Source organism: Bos grunniens, chromosome X (assembly GCF_055505025.1).
Source record: "Bos grunniens cultivar Pamir isolate PY7600 chromosome X, Bosgru_T2T1.0, whole genome shotgun sequence".
Lineage (NCBI taxonomy): Eukaryota > Metazoa > Chordata > Mammalia > Artiodactyla > Bovidae > Bos > Bos grunniens.
Window position 1 is genome coordinate 122,025,494 of NC_141194.1, and position 21,706 is coordinate 122,047,199.

General features: G+C 41.6%; 1 protein-coding gene across 1 annotated transcript in view; it reads right to left on the reverse strand.

Moving 5' to 3' along the window:
• The window catches only part of F9 (coagulation factor IX), a 33,980-nt gene extending 12,499 nt beyond the window's left edge, over positions 1-21,481 (reverse strand). The window contains exons 1-6 of the mRNA XM_086388800.1: positions 21,346-21,481; positions 14,912-15,075; positions 14,689-14,713; positions 10,391-10,504; positions 3,167-3,295; positions 590-795 (exon numbers count right to left, since the gene is read on the reverse strand). Of these exons, the coding sequence (XP_086244926.1) occupies positions 590-795; positions 3,167-3,295; positions 10,391-10,504; positions 14,689-14,713; positions 14,912-15,075; positions 21,346-21,433 (726 nt within the window). The 5' untranslated portion in view covers positions 21,434-21,481. The remainder of the gene's footprint in view (positions 1-589; positions 796-3,166; positions 3,296-10,390; positions 10,505-14,688; positions 14,714-14,911; positions 15,076-21,345) is intronic.
• Positions 21,482-21,706: the final 225 nt, after the last annotated feature.

The following is a 21,706-nucleotide window of genomic DNA, read 5'->3' on the forward strand; positions in this document are numbered from 1 at the left end:
TCAGATTGCTGGGCCCTACCCCCAGAGTTGCTGATTCCTGTAGGTCTGGGGCACAGCATGAAAATGTACAGTCCCAACAAGTTCCAAGGTGAATCTGATGCTACCACACCTTGAGAACTACAGCCTTGGACCAAGCCCCTACCTCTTATGCCCTGCCTGGGTCCAGTACCCCAGTTCTTGCCTTAATCCTTCCTGAGTTCTTTTAAAAATGCCTTCGAAATACTCCAGTTTCTCTGGACCTAGAGACTTTCTGACTCTGTCCAGTTCTCCCAGGGGCTGAAGCTGAAGTAGTACCCAGAGCCCCAGTACTGGTGACCTCGCTTCCAGACATCCTTGTTGCTTGTTAGAAATCCTGTTATGCCATGTCCTTGATGCCAAACTCTCCTTGGCCTTGTGTGGTAGCTGTCCCTGGATTTCTCTCTGAGCAGCTCCTCACCTATGGGAATTTCCTCATCCTACTTTGTGCTGAAACCTGCCTAAACACTTCCCTCATCCCAATAGGTCTGACTGATGTCTAGTCTCAGCCTCCCACCTGGCCCGTCCCTTTTGCACTGGGCTCCAGTTTTGACACACCATCAACACTGAGTACCTGCCAAGGGAATTGACCTCTTTCAGCATCTTCTCCACCAACCACACGACTGAACTCATCGAATGATTGGTTGCTTTGAGTGACGTTATTCCAAATTATTTCAGCTTCAGAAGAATTTTCATAGTTCGTATTGGAAAAAATAGTCTCAGCACGGGTGAGCTTCTTAGAAATATGTGAGACAGAGACTCGTCCACAGGGAAATGGCACTAGACAAATGGAAAAAAAAATTAGTACTCTAGTATTTCTCATTGGCTAGCAGACAAAAGTCTGGCCCATCCTTGTCATGTCTGAGAAGCAAGCCCATCGATAGTTTTTAAAAAATTGAATCAATGAATATAGTCTCAAACTAAGAGGTTAATTGCATTATTTCCATGGAAAAGTTTTCAAACGCTTCATGAAAAGGACATTTGGCTCAGGAATCTGTCATCTTTACAGAAACAGAAGAGGTGTTCCCAAATCAAATTTCCTAAGACTTTATCTTCCCTGGTGGCTCAGACAGTAAAGTGTCTGCCTACAATGCGGGAGACCCGGGTTCAATCCCTGGGTCGGGAAGATGTCCTGGAGAAGGAAATGGCAACCCACTCCAGTATTCTTGCCTGGAAAATCCCATGGATGGAAGAGCCTGGTAGGCTACAGTCCATGGGGTCACAAAGAATCAGACACGACTGAGAGACTTCACTTTCACTTATATGAAGTCCAATGACTTCCTGTTTCTTTATGAAAAAGTTTTGTTTCCAGGTACTGTCCTTGAATGGAAGTCTGGGGATTGGTGCCATATAACCTTGATTTTAGAATTTGGTAAATGGGATGTCTGCTCCTTATTGTTAACAAGATTTCATTTTTGAGGCCACACTGCATGGCTTTTGGGATTTTAGTTTCCTAACCAGGGATCAAACCCAGGCCTCTGGCAGTGAGAATGCAGAGTCCTGCGCACTGGACTGCCAGGGAATTTCCAGGACTTCTTTTGTAGACCAAAATGCCTTCAAAAAATCCATTGGGGAGAGGTCGTGATTTAATTACCTGGCTGTTGAGTATTAACTAAATAAATTATTAATATGATTATAACCACCACATCTACCTGGGCACTGGCTACCTTTTACCTTGGGTTGGTTTATTTCCTAAAGAAAAGAAGTCATCTACTGATACACTGGGGACAAGCAGAATGGAAATTTGTAGTCAAGCAAAATCACTTCACATTTCATTTCTCACTTTCCTTTTATCCACATTCCTTATAACAGACATTTCTATAGCAACCAGCTGTGGCAAAGTATCATGAAGACAGCATGTGGTTGGGAAAACAGGAAATTAGTTCAAAATACTTATGTATAAATATAAATCATCAACATTGGCTCAAGAAAAGGGACCATTACTATTGAAAGGCAGAAAAGTTTATTTTAGGTTTGGCTTATTTATTCTGCTAAAACTAAGGCTATATTCAGAATAACACTTAATAGTTGGAGGTGGTTCTCTGTTTTTTCTCTTTCTTATAACAGAAAAGGACTTAAAACGATTTAGCTACTATGCTGTCTGTCTACACTGGAAGTTAGGTTTCAAAGGTAAAAACAGATACACACATACTTCTCCCTAGGTAGGCTAGTTTGAAGCTGTGTATGTCAAGAACAGGTAGAAGGATGGGAGACAGGCAGGTCTTTGAAGCAGTAGACTCTTTATTTTAGTGCAGTCTATATACTCTTGTCTTCTGGTTCTTTCTTTAATCTCCTCTGCCAGGTTCATTGCTAAGACAGGTATCAAACCCAGTTACAGAGGAATGGTGTGTGATATAATGTATCAATTTAATAAGCTATCAGGCTTTGGAAATGCAAAAGAAATTATATCTAGTTTGCTTCAAAAAAGCCCTTCATTTATCAAATATAATAGATCCTGTGGAGCCTACATCAAAAAAAAAAAAAAAAAAAAATCCAAGTTTCTGCTGCCCTCATTTCCAGAGAAGAGCAGTGTGAAGAGTGGAGATGACCTCCACACACCAGTCAGCTGTCAATATGGTGGCATGGTTGACATAACTGGGAAACATTGCTTTGTCCACTGCTGTATAGATTGACTGTGCTGATCAGCTTGACGCAACTCAGAACAGATAGTTGTCAGAACTATTCTGATGCCAAGCGTGTAAACTCAGGCTGAGAATGAAGGATAGAAAATAACTTTCTCAGTGTAAACCAGCCATGCTAGGACAGATCATGCTTAAAATTCACCAGCCTTGTACTAGAAGCCTATCAGTCAAGCACATATGTATCTTCTATTTTTTTATTACAGGATTACTACATTAATTTGACTTCATGAATTATAGATATACATGCAGAAATCACACAAATCAATTGCTTCATGATATAAAGGTCAAAGAAGAAAATTGGGTGCAGAAAAGAAGATGGAAGACAATTACAGAATTTCTATTAAAAATGATGGTGCAATTTGAAAAATTAATTTGCCCATGCTACTAGTCTTTTCTGTGATTTCAAAAGGAAGTAAAAACAAGGAACGAAATTATGTAGGGTGCTAAAAGTTCAAATATGGATTTGGAAAACATATCTGCTGAACTAAAAAAACAACTTAGATTTTGACCTGCTGGTTCGCAGGACTTTTGGTCTTCTGCAAGTCGGTATCCGTCAGTACAGGAACAAACCACCTTGTTATCTGTGTCCCTTTTACAAAACTGCTTGCATCTGCCATTCTTAATGCTGCATGTTGCATCTGAAAGAAAGCAAAATCCACAGCAATAACATCAAGTAACATACAATTCTAAAAAGTACATGAAACCACTAACTCTGGTACAGGTCAAATATAAGCTGGGAGCATTCGTGGAGAGAAGTTTGTGAGCCTTGAGCTAAGAGTGGGGGGGGGGAGGATAAAATTCTTAGTATGGCATAAAAATGGTGGCAGCAATATATGTGATTTGGTATAAAACTGAAGGTGTAGATATGCTATTTTCACAAAATCATAGACTGCAGTGAAAAAAAGCTGCTTATTAGAGTATAACAGATCCCAGAAAGTACCCAGAACTTTGGTATGAGTTTTCACAAGGTGACTTCACTTGTTTAAACAGTAAACAGATCAGTACAGAGGACCTTATCAACAGCCCAGAAGCTCTCCTAATTCCCCCTTCTGGTCACTACTTCCTCCTTCCCAAAGTTACCATACTCTGACTTCTAACAAGGAATTAGTTTCACCTGTTCATGAACTTTAAGGAGACGCTCCCATTATGTACTCTTCTGTGTTCCTCAGTTAACATTTTGTTTGTGAGCTTCATCCATGTTGTTTTGTATAGTCATAGTTCATCTACATGCTGTGTAATACATTCCATTGTATGAATATTACTACCTCTGTTCACCATTTTATTGTGGATGAATATTTGAGTTTCCAGTTTTTGGCTCTTATGTTTAATGCTGTAATGAACATTCTTATACATATCTTTTGGTAACATATGTGTGCATATTTACTGGATCTGTACTCATGAGTGCAATGATTGGACCATATGTTCAGGCTTAGTAGATATTGCCAAATAGTTTTCTAAGATAATTATACAAATTTAGATTCTCACCATCAGCATATGAGAGTTCTAGTTGCTGGATATATGCATTGTTGATACCTTCTCCCACTCTGTGACTTACCTTTTCACCCTAAATAGTATATTTTGCTGAATACAAGTGCCTACTGTTAATATAGGAGAAGGAAATGACAACCCACTCCAGTATTCTTGCCTGGAGAATCCTCTGGACAGAGGAGTCTGGTGGGCTGCTGTCCATAGGGTTGCACAGAGTCGGACACGACTGAGGCGACTTAGTATGCATGCATGCATTGGAGAAGGAAATGGCAACCCACTCCAGTATTCTTGCCTGGAGAATCCCAGGGACAGAGGAGCCTGGTGGGCTGCCATCTGTGGGGTCGCACAGGGTCAGACACGACTGAAGTGACTTAGCATGCATGCATGCACTGTTAATATAATCCAGTTTTTCAAAGCAAACTTGAAGCTGGCCCTGGTGGGTATGTATCAACACAGGAGAATGAAATAAGGTCCTTTAAGGGAGCTAAATGCCAAAAACACTATGTGTTGGCAATGATAAGCAGTCTAGTGGCCCATATTTTCTTTATTCTCCTATACAATCTCCCTTATTCATATAATATATCTTTCTCTGTCTCTTGTAATGCTTTTGGTCAGAATTCTATTTTATCTGATAGTAAGATGGCTTTGCCAGTTTCTTTGTGTTAGCATTTACCTGGCAAATCTTTTTATATCCCTTTATTTTATCCTCCTGGTATAGTTTTATTTTAGGTATCTCTTTGATCAGCAGCATATAATTAGATTTTTAACTCCAGACTGAAAATTGTCATTAACTCCAATTCACATTAATTGTGATTCCTGATATATTTGGCTTGTTCCTGCCATCTTATTCTGTATTTTCAAATTCCTGTGCTTTCCCTTTGTTTCTCCAGTGCCATCTCAATAACAGGAAGTACCAGGGTTCAGGGCTTGCTAGCTGAGACCTGCTGAGTTAAGAGAAATAGGCTCTGTCCCAGGACCGATTTCTGTCTGTAGAGCAGTGCTGGAATACAGTGAATGGAAGGCACCTTCCCGTTACCTACAGGCCTAACAGCAGTAGAGCATTCAAGAGAAGTGCTTGTTTGTCAGTGCAGTTAGAATATGTGCGGCTGTGTTAGCCACCTGTTATGGGCCACCTTAGTCGCCCCCAGCTTCACCCGCGTCTGTCCCAGCCCCGTTGGTGATTTGCTCTGCGTGGACTTCCCTTGGCTTCATCTAGGTACTGCCTTGAGTGGCCTGGCTCAGATCTGTATCGTGGGCCTCTGGTCTCTTTGCTTGATGCTCCCAGATTGATGCTGAGGCCCGGGATGCCACGTGGCCTCTCAGGGCCCCAGTGTGTACAACGTGATGATGCCGGGGAGTTAATGCCGCACAGGCTGAAGTGTTGACCATCGAGAGATGTATACTGGTGGACAGATTCTTTTACTTCTCCTCTCTGAGACTGACTCTCCTGAGGCCAGCTCACGTGGCTTCTTGGAAAACAGTCCCCAGAGATCAAGCAGTTAGTTGCAGGTGAGGAGAGATGACTCCTACTCTTGGCTCTCCTTTCCTCATTTCTCACTCCCCCATCCCTTACTCTTGCCCACCTAGAATCACACCTTAACGCATAAGCTTGTGTCATAGACTCTTTTTTTTTCCCTTTAGATTTCAGGCTAACAGAACAACTGTATGGTCTGTGAGTATATTACGGATTTGTGAGTGACAGATCTAAATTTTTGAATTCCATTTTATGTAGGTAGCATAGGCTAGAGTAATGATTAGTTCATGTTCCTTACTGATCTTCAGGAAATGAGGGAAGGCAAATCAACTGTTACCAGGTAGACAAAGGAACCAGCCTAAGCTTTACCCTTTGCTGCCAATAATCCACTAAGTGCAGAAGCCAAAAAGGTGGCACTTCGTCTTTTTATTTATTTATTAAAGACCTTTCTCCTCACTAATGGTAGTTACATCGCTGGCTCTTCTCATGTTACTAGCAATCATTTTGTTGCTACAAAGCAATACTAGAGTGTGCAGCCAAATCAAATACCCCTGTAGGGAATGTTCAGTCAATATGAGAATGTTCGAAGTTCACAGAGGTGGCTGGCAGGTGCTGACCAGTTTGGACCTGGCCATGCACAACAGGAATGGGTAAAGTTGAGGTGCTTTTCCTGATTCTGCGTCCTTGGCTAAGTAACTAGACCACTCCATCCTTTTCCCCATTTGTCACTGCTCTTTGTGGCCTAGTATGTTGCTGCTGCTGCTGTCCTGTGGCTTGGTTTGTGCACACAGTGGGAAATATTGCTGTCCGACCAGCAGTCTTTTGACCTCAAGTAAAGATCTTGAGTCTGGAAAGAAAATAACAGCACAAGGAGTTCCAGTGGAGACGTCTGTAGTCCTGCACCTTGGGGACAGTCACTGTGGGACTCAGTCATCAATTGTTTCTGGAGCACTTGGACATTAGGCCCCGTGTTGGGTGTAGATTCTCCCTGGTTCTTTGGTTGGTTGGTTTAGTCACTCAGTCGTGTCTGACTCTTGCGACCCCCATGGACTGGAGCCTGCCAGGCTCCTCTGTCCATGGGATTTCCCAGGCAAGAAAGTGGAGTGGGTTGCCATTTCCCTCTCCAGGGCATCTTCCCAACCCAGGGATTGAATCCAGGTCTCCTGCATTGCAGGCAGATTCTTTACCGTTTGAGCCACCAGGGAAGCCCCTAGAATATCTGTGGATGGACATCTCACAGTGTCTGTTCTTCTCCCTCTATGTTAGCACAAACACCTCTAACTCCCTTCCTGCCTATAAGTTAGTGTGTTCTGCTTCATTTTACTCTGCCTTCATCTGCCATGATATATTCACAGACGGGAGAACCAAAACTGGGATGAACGATATTCTCTTTAACAAGTTTATCAACTAAACTCAAGGTATTTTCTTTTTTTTTCTACTCCATAGAAATACACAGTATATTAGTAGTGTCTGTGATTTACCAAAATGAAAAAAAAAAAAGTGTTTCTGTGCTTGTTTTTCTTTCCATCTCTCTTACTGTGGGGAAATGCCTCTTGTACTCTTTAGAAGGGACAGGAATGGCCGAACTCTTACGGACTTCAATTTATCTGAAAAGGACTCAGATGGGATGTGTATCTGGGGACACTCAAGTGATCTTTATTCCAGCCAGAGGGACACAGTAGCCAGTTAATTGTTCTAACTAGAAAGCATTCCCTGAATGTTTGCACCTCTCTTCCCTGGAGAGGAGTCCAATGAACAAGAGAAGAGGAAAAAGAATAAGGTCTTAACAATGGAAATTTCCTTCCCTTTCAGACACTGGGTGAGGCCAGGGACTTGGGGCACAGATACTCCATGAACTGTGCTTTTTTTCTAGTGGCTTCTAGTTCAGTTTGAAGCAACAGCTTAAATGGGAGTTTGTATATGCTTTTGCTTTCCTCTAGTGCCTGAGGTAGAGTTTTTTGAGAGAATTCCCACTTTGTTTCTAAACTAAGCAAGCTGGGAGGATTTTACTAAACCTTGGTCAGCTGGGCTCAAGATACCCTAGAGGCTAGGGTTGTTGGTGGCTGCAGTGTCTCCACAGAGCCATGACCAAACCAAAATGTGGTGAACCTGAAGGGCCTGAAAAGGTGCCCATTGTAGACTTAGCACTTTTGCTGTATGGACCATAGCTTCATGCACATAGCAAAACCTATCATAGCAGTTTGCTGCTTTTATAACTACATTCCTCTGGGCTCTCTGCCTCTTTTAAAGTGTCTTTATGTTAAAACTAAAGACATTTTTTTGTTCAATTGCTAAGTCATGTCTGACTTTTTGCGACCTCATGGACAGCAGCATGCCAGGCTTCCCTGTCCTTCACTATGTCCTGGAATTTGCTCACATGTTCATCGAGTTGGTGATGCCATCCAACCATCTCATCCTCTGTCACCCCCTTTTACTTCTGCCCTCAATCTTTCCCAGCATCAGGATCTTTTCCAGAGAGTTGGCTCTTTGCATCAGGTGGTCAAAGTATTGGCGTTTCAACATCAGTCCTTCCAATGAATATTCAGGATTGATTTCCTTTAGGATTGACTGGTTTGATCTCCTTGCTGTCCAAGGAACTCTTAAGAATCTTCTCCAGCATCACAGTTTGAAAGCATCAGTTCTTTGATGCTCAGCCTTCTTTATGGTCCAACTCTCACATTTAGGAGTATTTAACATTAAACATTATTTTCAATTTTACTTTGCCACGACATGCCCTTCATTCTTAATGGAACCCAATTGAGTCTTTCATTCCATCAGCTCTAATAATTATATTATTTAAGGTGATATTCAATCAGTTTCCATAAGCTTCCAAGTAGCAGGATCAGATTTATCTAGGTCCATCTGAATTTGAAATTGTAACCTTTCAGATGCTAGTAGCACTTCGGAGATGTTGAACCAATGAACATGCCCATAGGAAAGGGAACCCAGGCATTGGAGTGTCCCCACACTGTAAAGTCTGAGGGAGTGGGAGTCCAAGCTCAGGGTACCAGTTCACCCACCTGCATCTCCTTTTTTTCTTTCTTTTTAAATGTTTTTGCCCTGCTGCCTTTTCTTTTTCCTGTCTTCTATTCCTTTTAATCTTTTGGAACTCAAAGGAAGATGATCATTGGATTTCTCTTTAGCAATGAAAGGATTTCTGCACAGTATTAGAGACAACTTTCCCCCTTCTCTATAGGACAAGTGCAGCTGCTGCATTTCATTTTGTTTTAATGCCCTTTTCATCTGTGTCAGGTGGATTGCCATAATGCCTAAATAGAGTCCTGCTAATTTTCTACTCTTTTCCCTTAGTCATGTAGTCTGTAGTGTTGAATTCTTTCCCTAGGACTGCACCTCTATTCTTCTTGAGTTTCAGAGTAGAAAGAGAATCTGTCATTAGCACTGTATGCTTTTCACAATCACAGTACCAGTAATCCTGCATCCAGAGGTAATAAACAAATAGGTAAAGGACTTTGGGGTTTACTGTTCCAACTGCCAAAATCTCAGAAAAAAGGAAGCCTAGGCTATGCAAAGAAAAGATGCACAATGACCCTAGATTTTCTATATAACTCCAGTATATCAATTTAGTCAAATTCAGGAATGAGTTCTGAATTTTGTCAATAAATTTCACATGTGAAGTGGTTCTTATGGGTGGAGAAGAACCTATTATAAAGGAGACTTGGCCTTCCCTACCCTAATTCTGTACTTAGTTGACTTCTACTGCTTTGTTGATATTTTAGTTATGAGTTCAAATGGTTTTATTGCTCAGTTTTCTTTGCATTTTGTGGATTGCAATTAGAAGCATGGGTTTTGGTCAGATAAATTGGGAGTTCAGGTCCTGGCTGAACCGTTTACTGCTTCTGTGATTTTGAAATGTTTGAGCTGCACTTTCCTCATCTGTGTAGAATGGGGAGAATAATGGTTGTATTGAGGATGAATAAGATAGTGGAACACCACTACCAGTTCTGTGCATGCATGCGTGCTAAGTCACTTCAGTTGTGACCAACTTTTTGCGACCCTATGGACTGTGGCCCACCAGGCTCCTCTGCCCATGGGATTCTCCAGGTAAGAATACTGGATTGGACTGCCATTTCCTTCTCCAGGGGATCTTCCCAACCACAGGACTAAACCTGGGTTTCTTATGTCTCCTACATTGGCAGGCATGTTGTTTACTACTAGTGCCACCTGGGAACCTACCACTTCCTACTAGTTACCAAATACTACTGTTGCTCTTCATATGGTTTCTTGAACTCATCCTGGAAACTATGACCACAGATAAAATGAATTGATCATCTTTACAAGCTTTATAAGTATGTTTTATACAATGGAATATTATTCAACCTTCAAAAATAAGGAAATTCTGTCATATGCAACAATGTGGATGAGCCTGGAGGACATTATGGTAAATGAAACAAGGCAGTCACAGAAGGACAAATACCACATGATTCCACTTATATGATGTATCTAAAAATAGTCCAACACATAGAAGCAGAGAATACAATGGTGCTTGCTAGGAGCTGGGGGGTGGAGCAAGTGAGGAGTTGCTGTTCTCCAGGTTTCAGTTATGCAAGAGGAATAAAGTCTAGACATCTGCTATACAGAGTTAGCAATATGGTATCATAAACTTCAAAATTTGTTGAGTGTAAATCTCATGTAAAGGGTTCTTTACCATAATTTAAGAGAAAATTATGGTACATACATATTGCATTTTCCAGTTGCATCTGGTTTCAAAGGGAAATTTGGAACCACCAGTAATCCAAAGATAGTTACTTACCTAATTCACAGTTCGTTCCTTCAAATCCAGCTTGACACCAACATTCATAGGAATTAATGTCATCCTTGCACATGCCGCCATTTAAACATGGATTGGATTCACACTGATCTCCATCTTCGAGGTAGATTAAGAAGATGAATTAGCAGGTGCATTGGTTAGAATACCCAATCCTTCCTTCACAGACTCATAGAGAGGGGAGCCTAATTTTAGGGTCAGAGCAGGACTTCTGACCTGGAGATCAGCTGCTTATGGGATGCTCCTGTTTTCCTAAGTTTCTAAAAATTCTAATAAAGGTTTTTAGGCTAACATTGTTCTAGGAAATGGCCCTAAGGAAGGCATGTGGATTGTTTATGAAACTGAAGGGAGGAAGATGAGGGAGAAGAAAGTCTGAGTGTAGAGATATACTCAGCAGAAGGTAAGAGGAATTTTCAGTCCTTCTTTATAGAATGATGATGGAGTTACTTCTAAATAGAACCATGTTGTTTCAGCAATCATCTACGTGTTGTACCCAGCTTGTTCTATTGCATGTCTTGTAGAGCAAATTGAGCTAGGTAACAGCAACTCCACTCAGGGAACTGGCAGCCTTGGCATGGCACACATGCATCTACTTCCTCATCTCATCATTTCACTGTTAAGTAGCCAGTGATGGTTCCAAACAGCCCAAAAGGTGCTCGACTCCTGAAGGATTTTCTACTGTCTATGATTAGGTCCCAAATGGTTTGGTAAAGAGACAAACAGCTTTCAGTACAAAGAATTAAGAAAGAAAAGCTTCTGAAAATGTGCTATGTTTTTATATAGATTGGCTATGTTTCCTTCCTATCTTTCCTGAAGTTTCTACATTCGTAGCATTCTGGAGAACCTTTGAAGACACTGGTCATCAGAAAACAGGAGCAAGGAATAGGTAAGAGGGGAAGGGTCAGGATGAGAAGGGAACCCTTCAGTCGGATTTCTCAGAGCTCTGCCTCAACTCGTAACTCTAAGGCAGCTTCAGGGGAAAGGGGTGAAGAGAACCAAGAGGGAGGCTGGTGTGTCCTCTGAGCAGAGGAAGAGCCCTGAAGAAAGCCAGGAGCGAGATCAGTAAGGCTTGATGTGTGAGTAACCAAAGAGTAAGCTGTAAAGATGACACAAGAATAAAACAGTGAGTGAAAGGGGGCAATTCAAGAGGAATTTCTAATGGTCAGTCATATTTTAGAGCCAAGATTCCTGACTGGAGCCCTGCCTGCTGTAGGACAGCAGTAGTGTGTCTATCATGCTCACTGTCAGGAGCGTGTATCCAGGTCCCACTGGCTGAGGGCTAATAACCTTTTCTCAGAAAGAGTCCCTCTCTGGAAAATCTGCTTGTTGTAAAAATTAGACCTTGTCCCCTCTGCCCCTTGATCCAATGTGCTTTTGCACAGATACTTCAATTTGTTCCAATTCTGTGAAAACAAAATACGTTATCTCTGGTTTATTATTATTGATGTTCAGGACTGGTCTAAAAAAAACGAGCCACATTTGCACTTTATATTGCAGATGAACAGAGCTGAATTATTTAGGATGTTTCACTGAAAAGCTCTGGGCTTGCAGCCAGCTACACAGCAACTCATTTGCTGAGACATATCTTTAAAATGAGTGTCATTTTATCCTGCATTTAGTCCTCCTTTGGGTGCTTGTCTGTGTATACTTTGGGCTGAGGCAAAGCCACAGACAATAGGGGTCAAAGACAGCAAGGGAGAAGACCTTGCCAAGTGAGAGCTTCCTGTTTAAGGCTACTCAGTGGTGGTTTAATGAATGTTGCGATCTGAAGGCCGGCAAGGGCCATAGAGAAAGTGGGGGTTGGGCAGTAAAGAATTTGGCTGCTCTTCTGGGCTCCATGACTCCCCAGCTGCATGACCTTTGGCAAGTCATTTAACTTCTCTAAACCTCAGTTTCTTCTGTAAAATGAAGTTCATAATGCTTTGCTCACAGGGATGGTGTGAGGATTAAAAGTGATAGCCAGTCTGCTGGGCAGACTCTGGCTAATGTGGTTGGGCAGTTTTTCTCCTTCAGCCAAATTCTTCCCATGGTAAAATGATGGCAGAGGGTAGGGCAGGAATGAGGGACCTGCATCCCCATTGTGTGAGAAGGCCCACACAGGAGAAAACAGCAGAGGCTATTTGGGGTGCTTGGGAATCTCAACTGCAAAGTGAAAAGAAGCATGGAATTGGGTTTTCTTTTTCTTTCTTCTTGTTTTTGTCTTGTTTTTAGTAGACAAAGCAGTACTGACAGTGTAAAAAATTAATAAACAGAAACCTCAGTTAAATAGAATTGAGAGATCAGAAGGGAGAGCTCTCACGCCCAATGATGGCAGAGCCCAACAGGAAGAAGACCGACTCCATCTCTTTCTTGGCAAGGAGTCAGCCAATGACAAGCCAGGGACTCTTTGTTTACTGTACCAGGTGGCACTAGTGGTAAAGAACCCGTTTGCCAATGCAGGACATGCAGGAGACGTGGGTTCGATCCCTGGGTTAGGAAGATCCTCTGGAGGAGGGCATGGCAACCCACTCCAGTATTCTTGCCTGAAGAATCCCACGGACAGAGGAGCCTGTGGGCTACAGTCCATGGAGTCACAAAGAGTAGGACACGACTAAAGTGACTTAACACGCACTTCCTCCCCACTTCCTTTTCCCCTCTTCAAAAGAGTTCTCTGCCCTCTGTCCTCCAGGAACTTGCACATGGCTCCCAGTGGTTGAAGACCCTGAATTATGATTCTCCGCTGATCCTGAATAAACCCATCTTTGCTGTAGTCTTTTTCTTTCAGGTCAACAGCAAAATCATGCCCTTGATGCCCTTCCAGGCATCATGCCCTTCCAGGTTTCTTTACCTGAGTTACAGTAAACAACACAGCCTGTGGCCTAGAAGGCAGGGGCCCAGCTTCAAAATATGGTGTTAAAGAGGTACTGATGAAAGGCCACCTGAGGAGGGTATGGGCAATAAAGGGAACAAGAGAGTTTTTTAAATGCAGCCAGGACTATATGCGGAGGAAAAGTAGAAATTGATTTGCTTTTAAAAAAGACAAGATTCAGAGTTTTAAATAGAAATAGAGAATGAAAAGACTTGTTTGGACTAACTGTAGTGGAATACCTCAGTAGAAAGTTGGCACGGTAGCATTCATTATTAAGGACAAAGGCAGATAAAGCAAATGTAACAGAGTGGACCTCTTCTTCCCTCATGATTTAAAAACAAAGTGGAGAGATAATTAGTCACAAGAATATGAATAAGTCCATTAGTGTTCACAGAATGGAATCTGGGAAAATAGAACTGATGGAATTCAGTGAATTGGCTGTCCAGGGTAGTTTCTGTTCATGCACATGGTCTTAGGTAAGTCAAGCTGGGAAACTTAACACTGCCTCAAAATCCTGCTGCTAGATTTTAAATTAGTGTTAAAACTTAGTTGTCATTAAAGTTGTGACGTTTACTCCTTTTTCAGTTCATTCAGCAAGTATTTTCTCAGTGCTTCTGTACCAGATACTGTTTGAGATACTAAGACTGTATAAATAAACACAACAGTTGAATACACCTGCCAACATGAAGCTTTCATTCTAGCAAGGTGGGAAAAAGTAATAGTATAAGTAAGACTATTATATGATACCTCAGATGGTGAAAAGTGCTATGAAAAATAATAGAACAGGATACAGTGTCTAAAGTGATGGGGTTGTGGGGGGAGGCAGGTTGACATATTAATAGACGATCAAGGCAGGCGTCATTGAGAGAGTGATATTTGGGTAAAGACCTGAGAGGAGGTGAGGGAGTGAGCCTACAGGAACCTGGTAGAAGAATCTTCAACATGCAAGGAACAGTCAGTCTAAGACTCTAAAGTAGAAGCAGTTGTAGCACGTGCAAGGAATAGCTGCAGGGCCAGGATGGTTGGTGACCTGAGTGTGAGGGGAGAGCAGGAGGAGTGGAGGTCACAGGGTGGGGCAATCGGGAGGGCCTTGTAGGCCACCAGAAGGAGAAAGGCTTTTAAGCAGTAAACATTTAAGTCAATCAGCATTTTCTGATTCTTTACTGAGGATTGTAAACTCTCATTCAGTCCCAGATACAATTCTCTTTGGTTTCTTCCTTCTGGATTCCTGAGGTGGAACCATGTTCCTTTTGAAGCCCTAGGGAGGAGTAAGGTTTTCTGCCAGCAGATATCTCCATTATCTCGGATAGTTACCATTCAATGTTGGGTAAAAACAATTTAACTTATTTTTCTGAGCCCTTTTGACACAGAGGAAAGCAATACGTAAATCTCGAATGTTTAATATACCCGGGAGAGGATAAAATGAATTGCTTACCAACATATTGCTTCCAAAATTCAGTCTATAAAGAAAAAGAGGACAAATTAATGGTACTATTTACAGTGTTTTTGATTCCTTCTCTATTATAGTATTTATAATATATATACATGTATAGATTTTTAAAATTCTAAAGGGAAATATGGTTTTTTTTCCCTATTTTTCAAAAAGGTTTTTCTATTCTTTGTTCTGCATCTGAAGGGTATTATGTGGAAATACTCACAGTTTTCTCAGTGTTTTCAAAAACTTCTCGTGCTTCTTCAAAACTACATTTTTCTTCTTTACATTCTCTCTCAAGGTTCCCTCGAACAAACTCTTCCAATTTACCTGAATTGTACCTCTTTGGCCGATGGAGAATTTTGGTGGCATTTTCACGGTCAAGAAAAACTGAAATTTAAAAGAACTGTTTAGCTTTAGAGGAAAGAAAATATCATGAAAATTAAATACATCTCTTAAGAAAGGCTTTGTTTTTTAATCCAAGTAATCCCCAAACCAGTTTATCTTTGGGGCATGGAGCCAAAATCTATGATGTTCTCATGAAACTGTATACATATTGAGATTTAGGAATTAAAATTCAGTTTTACTTTTAGTCAAGAGAGCTCCAGTAATAAAAGGTCAGATTTTCAATCGTATTTGAATTTACTCTGGATGAAAAAGAAAGTTCTCAAGTAAGCAGTTAACTTCACACTTCGTCATCATTTGAAAATAGCTAATTGCAGATCCTTGCAAGGTGATCCATCACCCTGGCCGGGCTGTGTTTACAGGACGCAGTTGCCCAGATGACTCGGCAGCACGTTTCTTTTGGAGGAGCGGAGGCCTAAAGACAATCCCGGTGTCTCACTAGATATTAAAGAGAAACCCCTGCATTCATGTTTTTTATTTTTTCAAACTTCAGACTCACAACCCCTTAAGTTTGCATGTGTTCTAGGAATTTCAGTGACATATGTCATTCTCTCGGATTCAGGATGTGATTTATTTTAGCTTTGACTGCCTAGCCTGTAGGAACACTCCTGAACACTGGAGGATTAAGGTCTCTAACCTAATTCTCCACCCCTTCCCCCACCACCACTCTCCAATCTCAGTCTCTTCTTTCTGTTTCACTCTCTGTCTCTGTGCATGTGTCTTTTTCTAGATAGAGAGATATAGATATAGTATCTATATTTATAATTAATGACAGGAACTCAAGAAGCTGCCTAGAGTTATTCCTTTCCTTAGGAGAACATCTGATAGCATCTCAACAGGACAAGGTGTTTATAACATGAACTTTCCAGGGCATTTTGGGACTGTTTTCTTGTTAGTGCCAAAGAGGGAAAAAAAGAAAGGAGAAGAAACAACTAAAGTCCTTTATTTCCATTGCAGCTGTTTGCTTTATGGAGCCTGCTGATCCCTTGATAGTCTCTCCCTTTTCTCTCACTCCTCAAGTCCCCTTGGGCTTTACTTTCCCCCCGAATTTAGCTTAGACTTTTTCTCTTCAACTCTTCCTTTGTCAACTTTCTCTATTTCCTTCACCTCTTCTTCAGTACTTAATGCCCCACAGTCCCAACTGCTACGTCAGACAGCCAGGTGCCCTGGGAGAAAGCCACAAGCTGCCAATGGGTGCCATGGCATATTGATGCCTCCCAGCCTCCACCATGCCCTCCTCTCTGCTCCTTAGTTCTGTGCTTGGCCCTGGGCACTCCTACAGTAGCATCTGTGTCTGTATCCATTTACAGTGCGATCTAGTGGAAAAATAGGGGTTTGGAGGCAGAGCAGACACACCTGGATTTGAATCACATGTCTTACCAGTTATTGGCTATGAGACCTCAGGCAAGTCACATAATCTTTGCAGCTTAACTTTGTCAAGTGTAAACAGTAGTATCATCAGACTGTCTGCCTCCCAGCATTGCTGACAGGATCAGTGAGATCCTGTGCAGGCTGGTGTGTGGTGGTTATCTCTCTTCCTTTCTACTCCTGTGTCTGGTCTGCCTTCTTCCTTTTCTCAATTTCCTTTTTACTTAATGCACTTTTCTGTGGCTCTTTCTCTTCTTTACTCCATCTGTATAATTAAATGACTCCTGTCAAGATCAGCACTGACTTCCTAAAGGATAATTTTGAACTTCTCTATTTGCTGCCTCCTCTGAAACACTCCTAATTGTTGATCTCTCCCTTCTCAGGGTGCTCTTTCCATGAAATCACTCTCTCCTGGTTCTCCTCTTTGCACTGGCTCTTGCTTTTTTTAATTAATTATAATGAGAGGCTAATTATTTTACAATACTGTGGTGGTTTTTGCTATACATTGACATGAATCAGCCACAGGTGCACATGTGTCCCCTCATCCTGAACCCCCCCGCCACATCCCTCCCCACCCCATCAATCTGGGTTGTCCCAGAGCACCAGCTTTGACTGCCCTGCTTCATGCATCCAACTTGCACTGGTCATCTATTTTACATATGGCAATGTACATGTTTCAATGCTATTCTCTCATATCATTCCACCCTTGCCTTTTCCCACATAGTCCAAAAGTCTGTTCTTCACGTTTGTGTCTCCTTTTCTGCCCTGCATACAGGATCGTCATTACAGTCTTTCTAAATCCCATATATATGCATTAATATACAGTATTTGTCTTTCTCTTTCTGACTTTCTTCACTTTGTATAATAGGCTACAGGTTCATTCACCTCATTAGAACTCACTCAAATGCATTCCATTTTATAACTGAGTAATATTACCATTGTGTATATGAACCACAACTTCCTAATCCATTCATCTGCTGATGGATATCTAGGTTGGTTCCATGTTCTAACTATTGTAAATAGTGTTGTAATAAACGTTGTGGTACATGTGCCTCTTTCAATTCTGGTTTCCTTGGGATGTGTGCCCAGCAGCAGGACTGCTGGGTCAGATAGCAGTTCTATTCCCAGTTTTTTATGGAATCTCTACATTGTTCTCCATAATGGCTGTACCAGTTTGCATTCCCACCAACAGTGTAAGAGGGTTCCCTTTTCTCCACATGCTCTCCAGCATTTATTCTTTGTAGACTTTTTGATGATGGCCATTATGACCAGTGTGAGATGATACCTCATTGTAGTTTTGATTTGCATTTCTCTAATAATGAATGATGTTGAGCATCTTTTCATGTTTATTAGCCATCTGTAAATCTTTTTGGAGAAATGTCTGTTTAGTTCTTTTGCCCACTTTTTGATTGGGTTGTTCTGGTATTGAGTTTGATTGGGTTTTCTGGTATTGAGCTGCATGAGCTGCTTGTATATTTTGGAGATTAATTCTTTGTCAGTTGTTTCATTTGCTATTATTTTCTCCCATTCTGAAGACTGTCTTTCCACCTTGCTTATAGTTTCCTTCATTGTGCACTGACTCTTGTTATTCACCCACCACTTGAATCTATTCATTCCCCTTCTTCTGCCTGCCCCATGAGGTTCAGTGTTCTCCCAGGCTCCAGCCACCAGTTTCAGCCTTGTTCTTCTTCAATCCATACATCTTTGTCAGGGCCAGGACTGGGTGAGGTGAACAAGGCCCCTAGGACACAGAATTCAAGGAGGCATGCTTGCTCAGGGTATGCAAGTATTTTTATGCCCTTCGTGCCCTTCTTGCCTCACCCTAGTCCAGCCCTAAAGTGTTAGTCACTCAGTTGTGTCCGCCTCTTTGTGACCCTATGGACTGTGTAGCCTGTCAGACTCCTCTGTCCATGGGATTCTCCAGGCAAGAATACTGGAGTGGGTTGCCATTCCCTTTTCCAGGAAATCATCCTGACTCAGGGATCGAACCTTGGTCTCCTGCATTACAGGCAGATTCTTTACCATCTGAGGCCCCATCTGAGTCCTTTCTTGATTCAACACAATTTTCTGTGCACTTACTCCTGCCAGGCACTGTACTAGGTGCCACAAGATTCATGCTCACTCCCTGGATCCTTACACACACACGTTGTTGTAACTGCCGTGTATATGACAGTGAGTTCCAAATATCTACCTCAAGTCAGATAGATCTTTGGAATTCCAGATCATCTTTCCAACTTGAAACTGTACATCACCATGTGGCTGGTAAGACCTGATGTTTCCTTAATATTTCTGTCATGCTGGATGGACAATGTGCTCAGTGTTTGCATCCATTATTTCATTCCCTCCTCACAGCTGTTTCATGAGATAGGTGCTGTCATCTCAGGTTTATAAATCAGAAAAACAGAGGTTCAGAGGTTCAGTTACTTGCCCCAAGTAACTCATTAAAGTGTGACTGTCAGAATTTAGTCGTGGGCAGTCAGACTGCCCACAGTCCATGCTCTTAGGCACTGGGCCATATCCTAGATGCTCAAGGACGTGTTCTTTCCACTTCCTCTAAACCCTTTCCCTATCCATACCCAGATGGTTAAGTCATGTCATTTCTAGTCAATACTTCCATAGTGTCACTTGAATTCCCTTCCCTCTTCTTGTGCCTTCCCTGGATGATTGCAGTGGCCTCAAGACTGGTCTCCCTGTGTCTGGCCGTCCGTTCCTCACACAGTTCATGAGAATGTTGCCACGCCAAGCAGCCTAAGTCAGCCGTCAGTGGTATTCATGTTTACACTTCTGATAACTCCAAATTGCATTCTTTTGTCCAAACTCCTTAGTTTAGGGCCTTCCTTACCTGATGCCCTGACCCTGCCTCACCTGTCATATTCAATATTGAAAGAATACTGAGTTCCTGAAAGATATCACATTTGTTGTGAATCTAGACCTCTGCACATGAGTGCTCCTCTCTGCATAGAATGCCCTTAATCAGGCATTTTAGTAGAATGAACCTACTCATTTTTTAAGACCCGCCTCAAAATATTGTCCCTCTGTCAGTGTCCCACCATTAATATGTTCCTTTCTCTATGCCCCTTTAGTGCCTGGTATGCATCTTATCACGTATTGAAATCTCTCACCTGGCCTCAGGGTACTTTATATCAGAGAGGGAATCTGATTTATCCCCAAGCCCCTCGTACCTTGTGATGGTACCTGGCACCGTAGTAGCCACTGTGTTATGGACTGAAGCTGTCTTTCATTTTATTTCATTCATTCATTCTGAATGAAAGGCAGCTTGTAAAGTCCATACACTTTACAAAACTGAATTGGTGGCACGAAGTAGTTTTGATTGCAAAATTCTAAATTGATGCAGTAATACCTAAGGGCAGCAGCCATGAAAATGCAACATCTCTGTGAAAATCATTCATAGAACCTGCTTTTAGAAGCCAGTGACAGTTTAACAGCAGAGGAGAGCACTGCACCGACACTGTCCATCCTTAGGGAAAGCCCCCTGGTGCTCTGCTCAGGGACCTAATATCTCTGACTATGAGGACTCCACTGCCTTTCTCCTTACCATTGTCAGAGGGTCATATATTTAACCCTTCAAGCTTATTTATTCTTTTCATTATTTACCAAGTTTCTGAAATCCTAGTCCTTTTTTTTCTCTGAATCTGTCCTTTTTTCCTACATCTGAGATCTTCAAGTGTGCAGCAGCCTTCTTAAAACCTCCATCACCTCACCACTTATGTCGAAGGAAGTTTGGATCCTTTGTCCTCCTAGATCTCACACTGATGAGATGTGTATAAAGACTTAGCTTTATGTTCTACTTTGTGAATGTTACCAGCTAAATTTCTTTATTGCTTGACACTGCCCAGTTTGCTGGTTTAATTTAACCTCTGCATTCATGTGTCATTATTTCTGCATTTCAGTGTGACATCATGTCTGGAGTGGGAACCACAGGGCCAGTCTGCTTTCTGGGGATGCTTCGGGTTGGCACCCCTGATCTTGGCACTGTAGATTTGAGTATAATAGGTTGACAAGTAAGTGTGATAAATGCTTCCTGTGAGAACATGCTGTTTGTCTAAATGGGGTAGTTTCTTCTCTGTGTGCCTGCCTTTGGGGAATACATAAAGTCACTGAAGTTGTGGAAGAAAACCAAGTGATGTAAATTGCATTGACTAAATTTGTACTCTTGATGTCAATTCTTGGATTTGCTTTGATGTCCTAAGAGCTCAAGTGAGCATTGAATTTCCCCCTGTGTCAACTCCGAGATGTTTGGAATCAGACAAAATAATTTCTTTCTAACCCATGGAAAACTTCAGTGATAAATAACAACTTATTACTAGAAAGTTTGTTTGTATTCTAAGACTATCAGTTGAAGGTGTATGATTTTATAGACTTTAAAAATTAGAGGTCTGACTCATTAAACAGTTCTAAAATTTTGAACCATGTTATATGTCTTAAAATCAAACTTTTTGTGTAAGTAAAACCATTGTTTTTGCTCTGTTTCCCATTTTGCTTTCAAAGTAATGAGTAAAGAACCCACAAAATGACAATTAATTTTTCTCCAAATTCTGCTGTTTCCTTGTTAAAGCATTTTCCCCCTTTTAATTTTTTTTTAAACCAAGGAGACAACTATTGTCTAAGGAATTACATTGTCAAATCATAAGCCCAACAGTGTCCATTTAAAAAACATACTATAAATATTGTAAATCTATTTAATTTTTAAAATGAGGAAGACATAGCTACCAGAGAACCAGTACTTACTAACCCATAAGCTAACTACTAGGATCATAAATATTGTGGTCAAATCCTGTAATCATTATATAATGAAGAAGACAGCCCCAGACGTTTCTGTATCTAAAATACAAGCACATTCAATGTAACTTTATAAAGGAAACAAACCTGTACATTCAGCACTGAGTAGATATCCTAAAAGGCAGATGGTGACGAGGCCCGGTGATTCTGCCATGATCATGTTCAGGCACCACATAACCTTTGTTAGTAGATTGTGCAAGTAGCAAGGTTGACCAATTGTTCCAAAGTACAAGCTGAGCTGTATTTACTTCTGGGAAACAGCGTCTATCTCCCTCAGTGGGCTGTTTCCAACGACCTCTTGGATTAAATGGAAAGAGGAGGCAGTGGCCATCGTTAAACTTCACCTCTGATTCCATGGGCTTCTGTCACTGTGGCTGACCTGGGACTGAAGCTTGAACTGACCCATTGTTAGAATAGGGGAAGGTACAATGGCTGCTGTTGCTGTGGC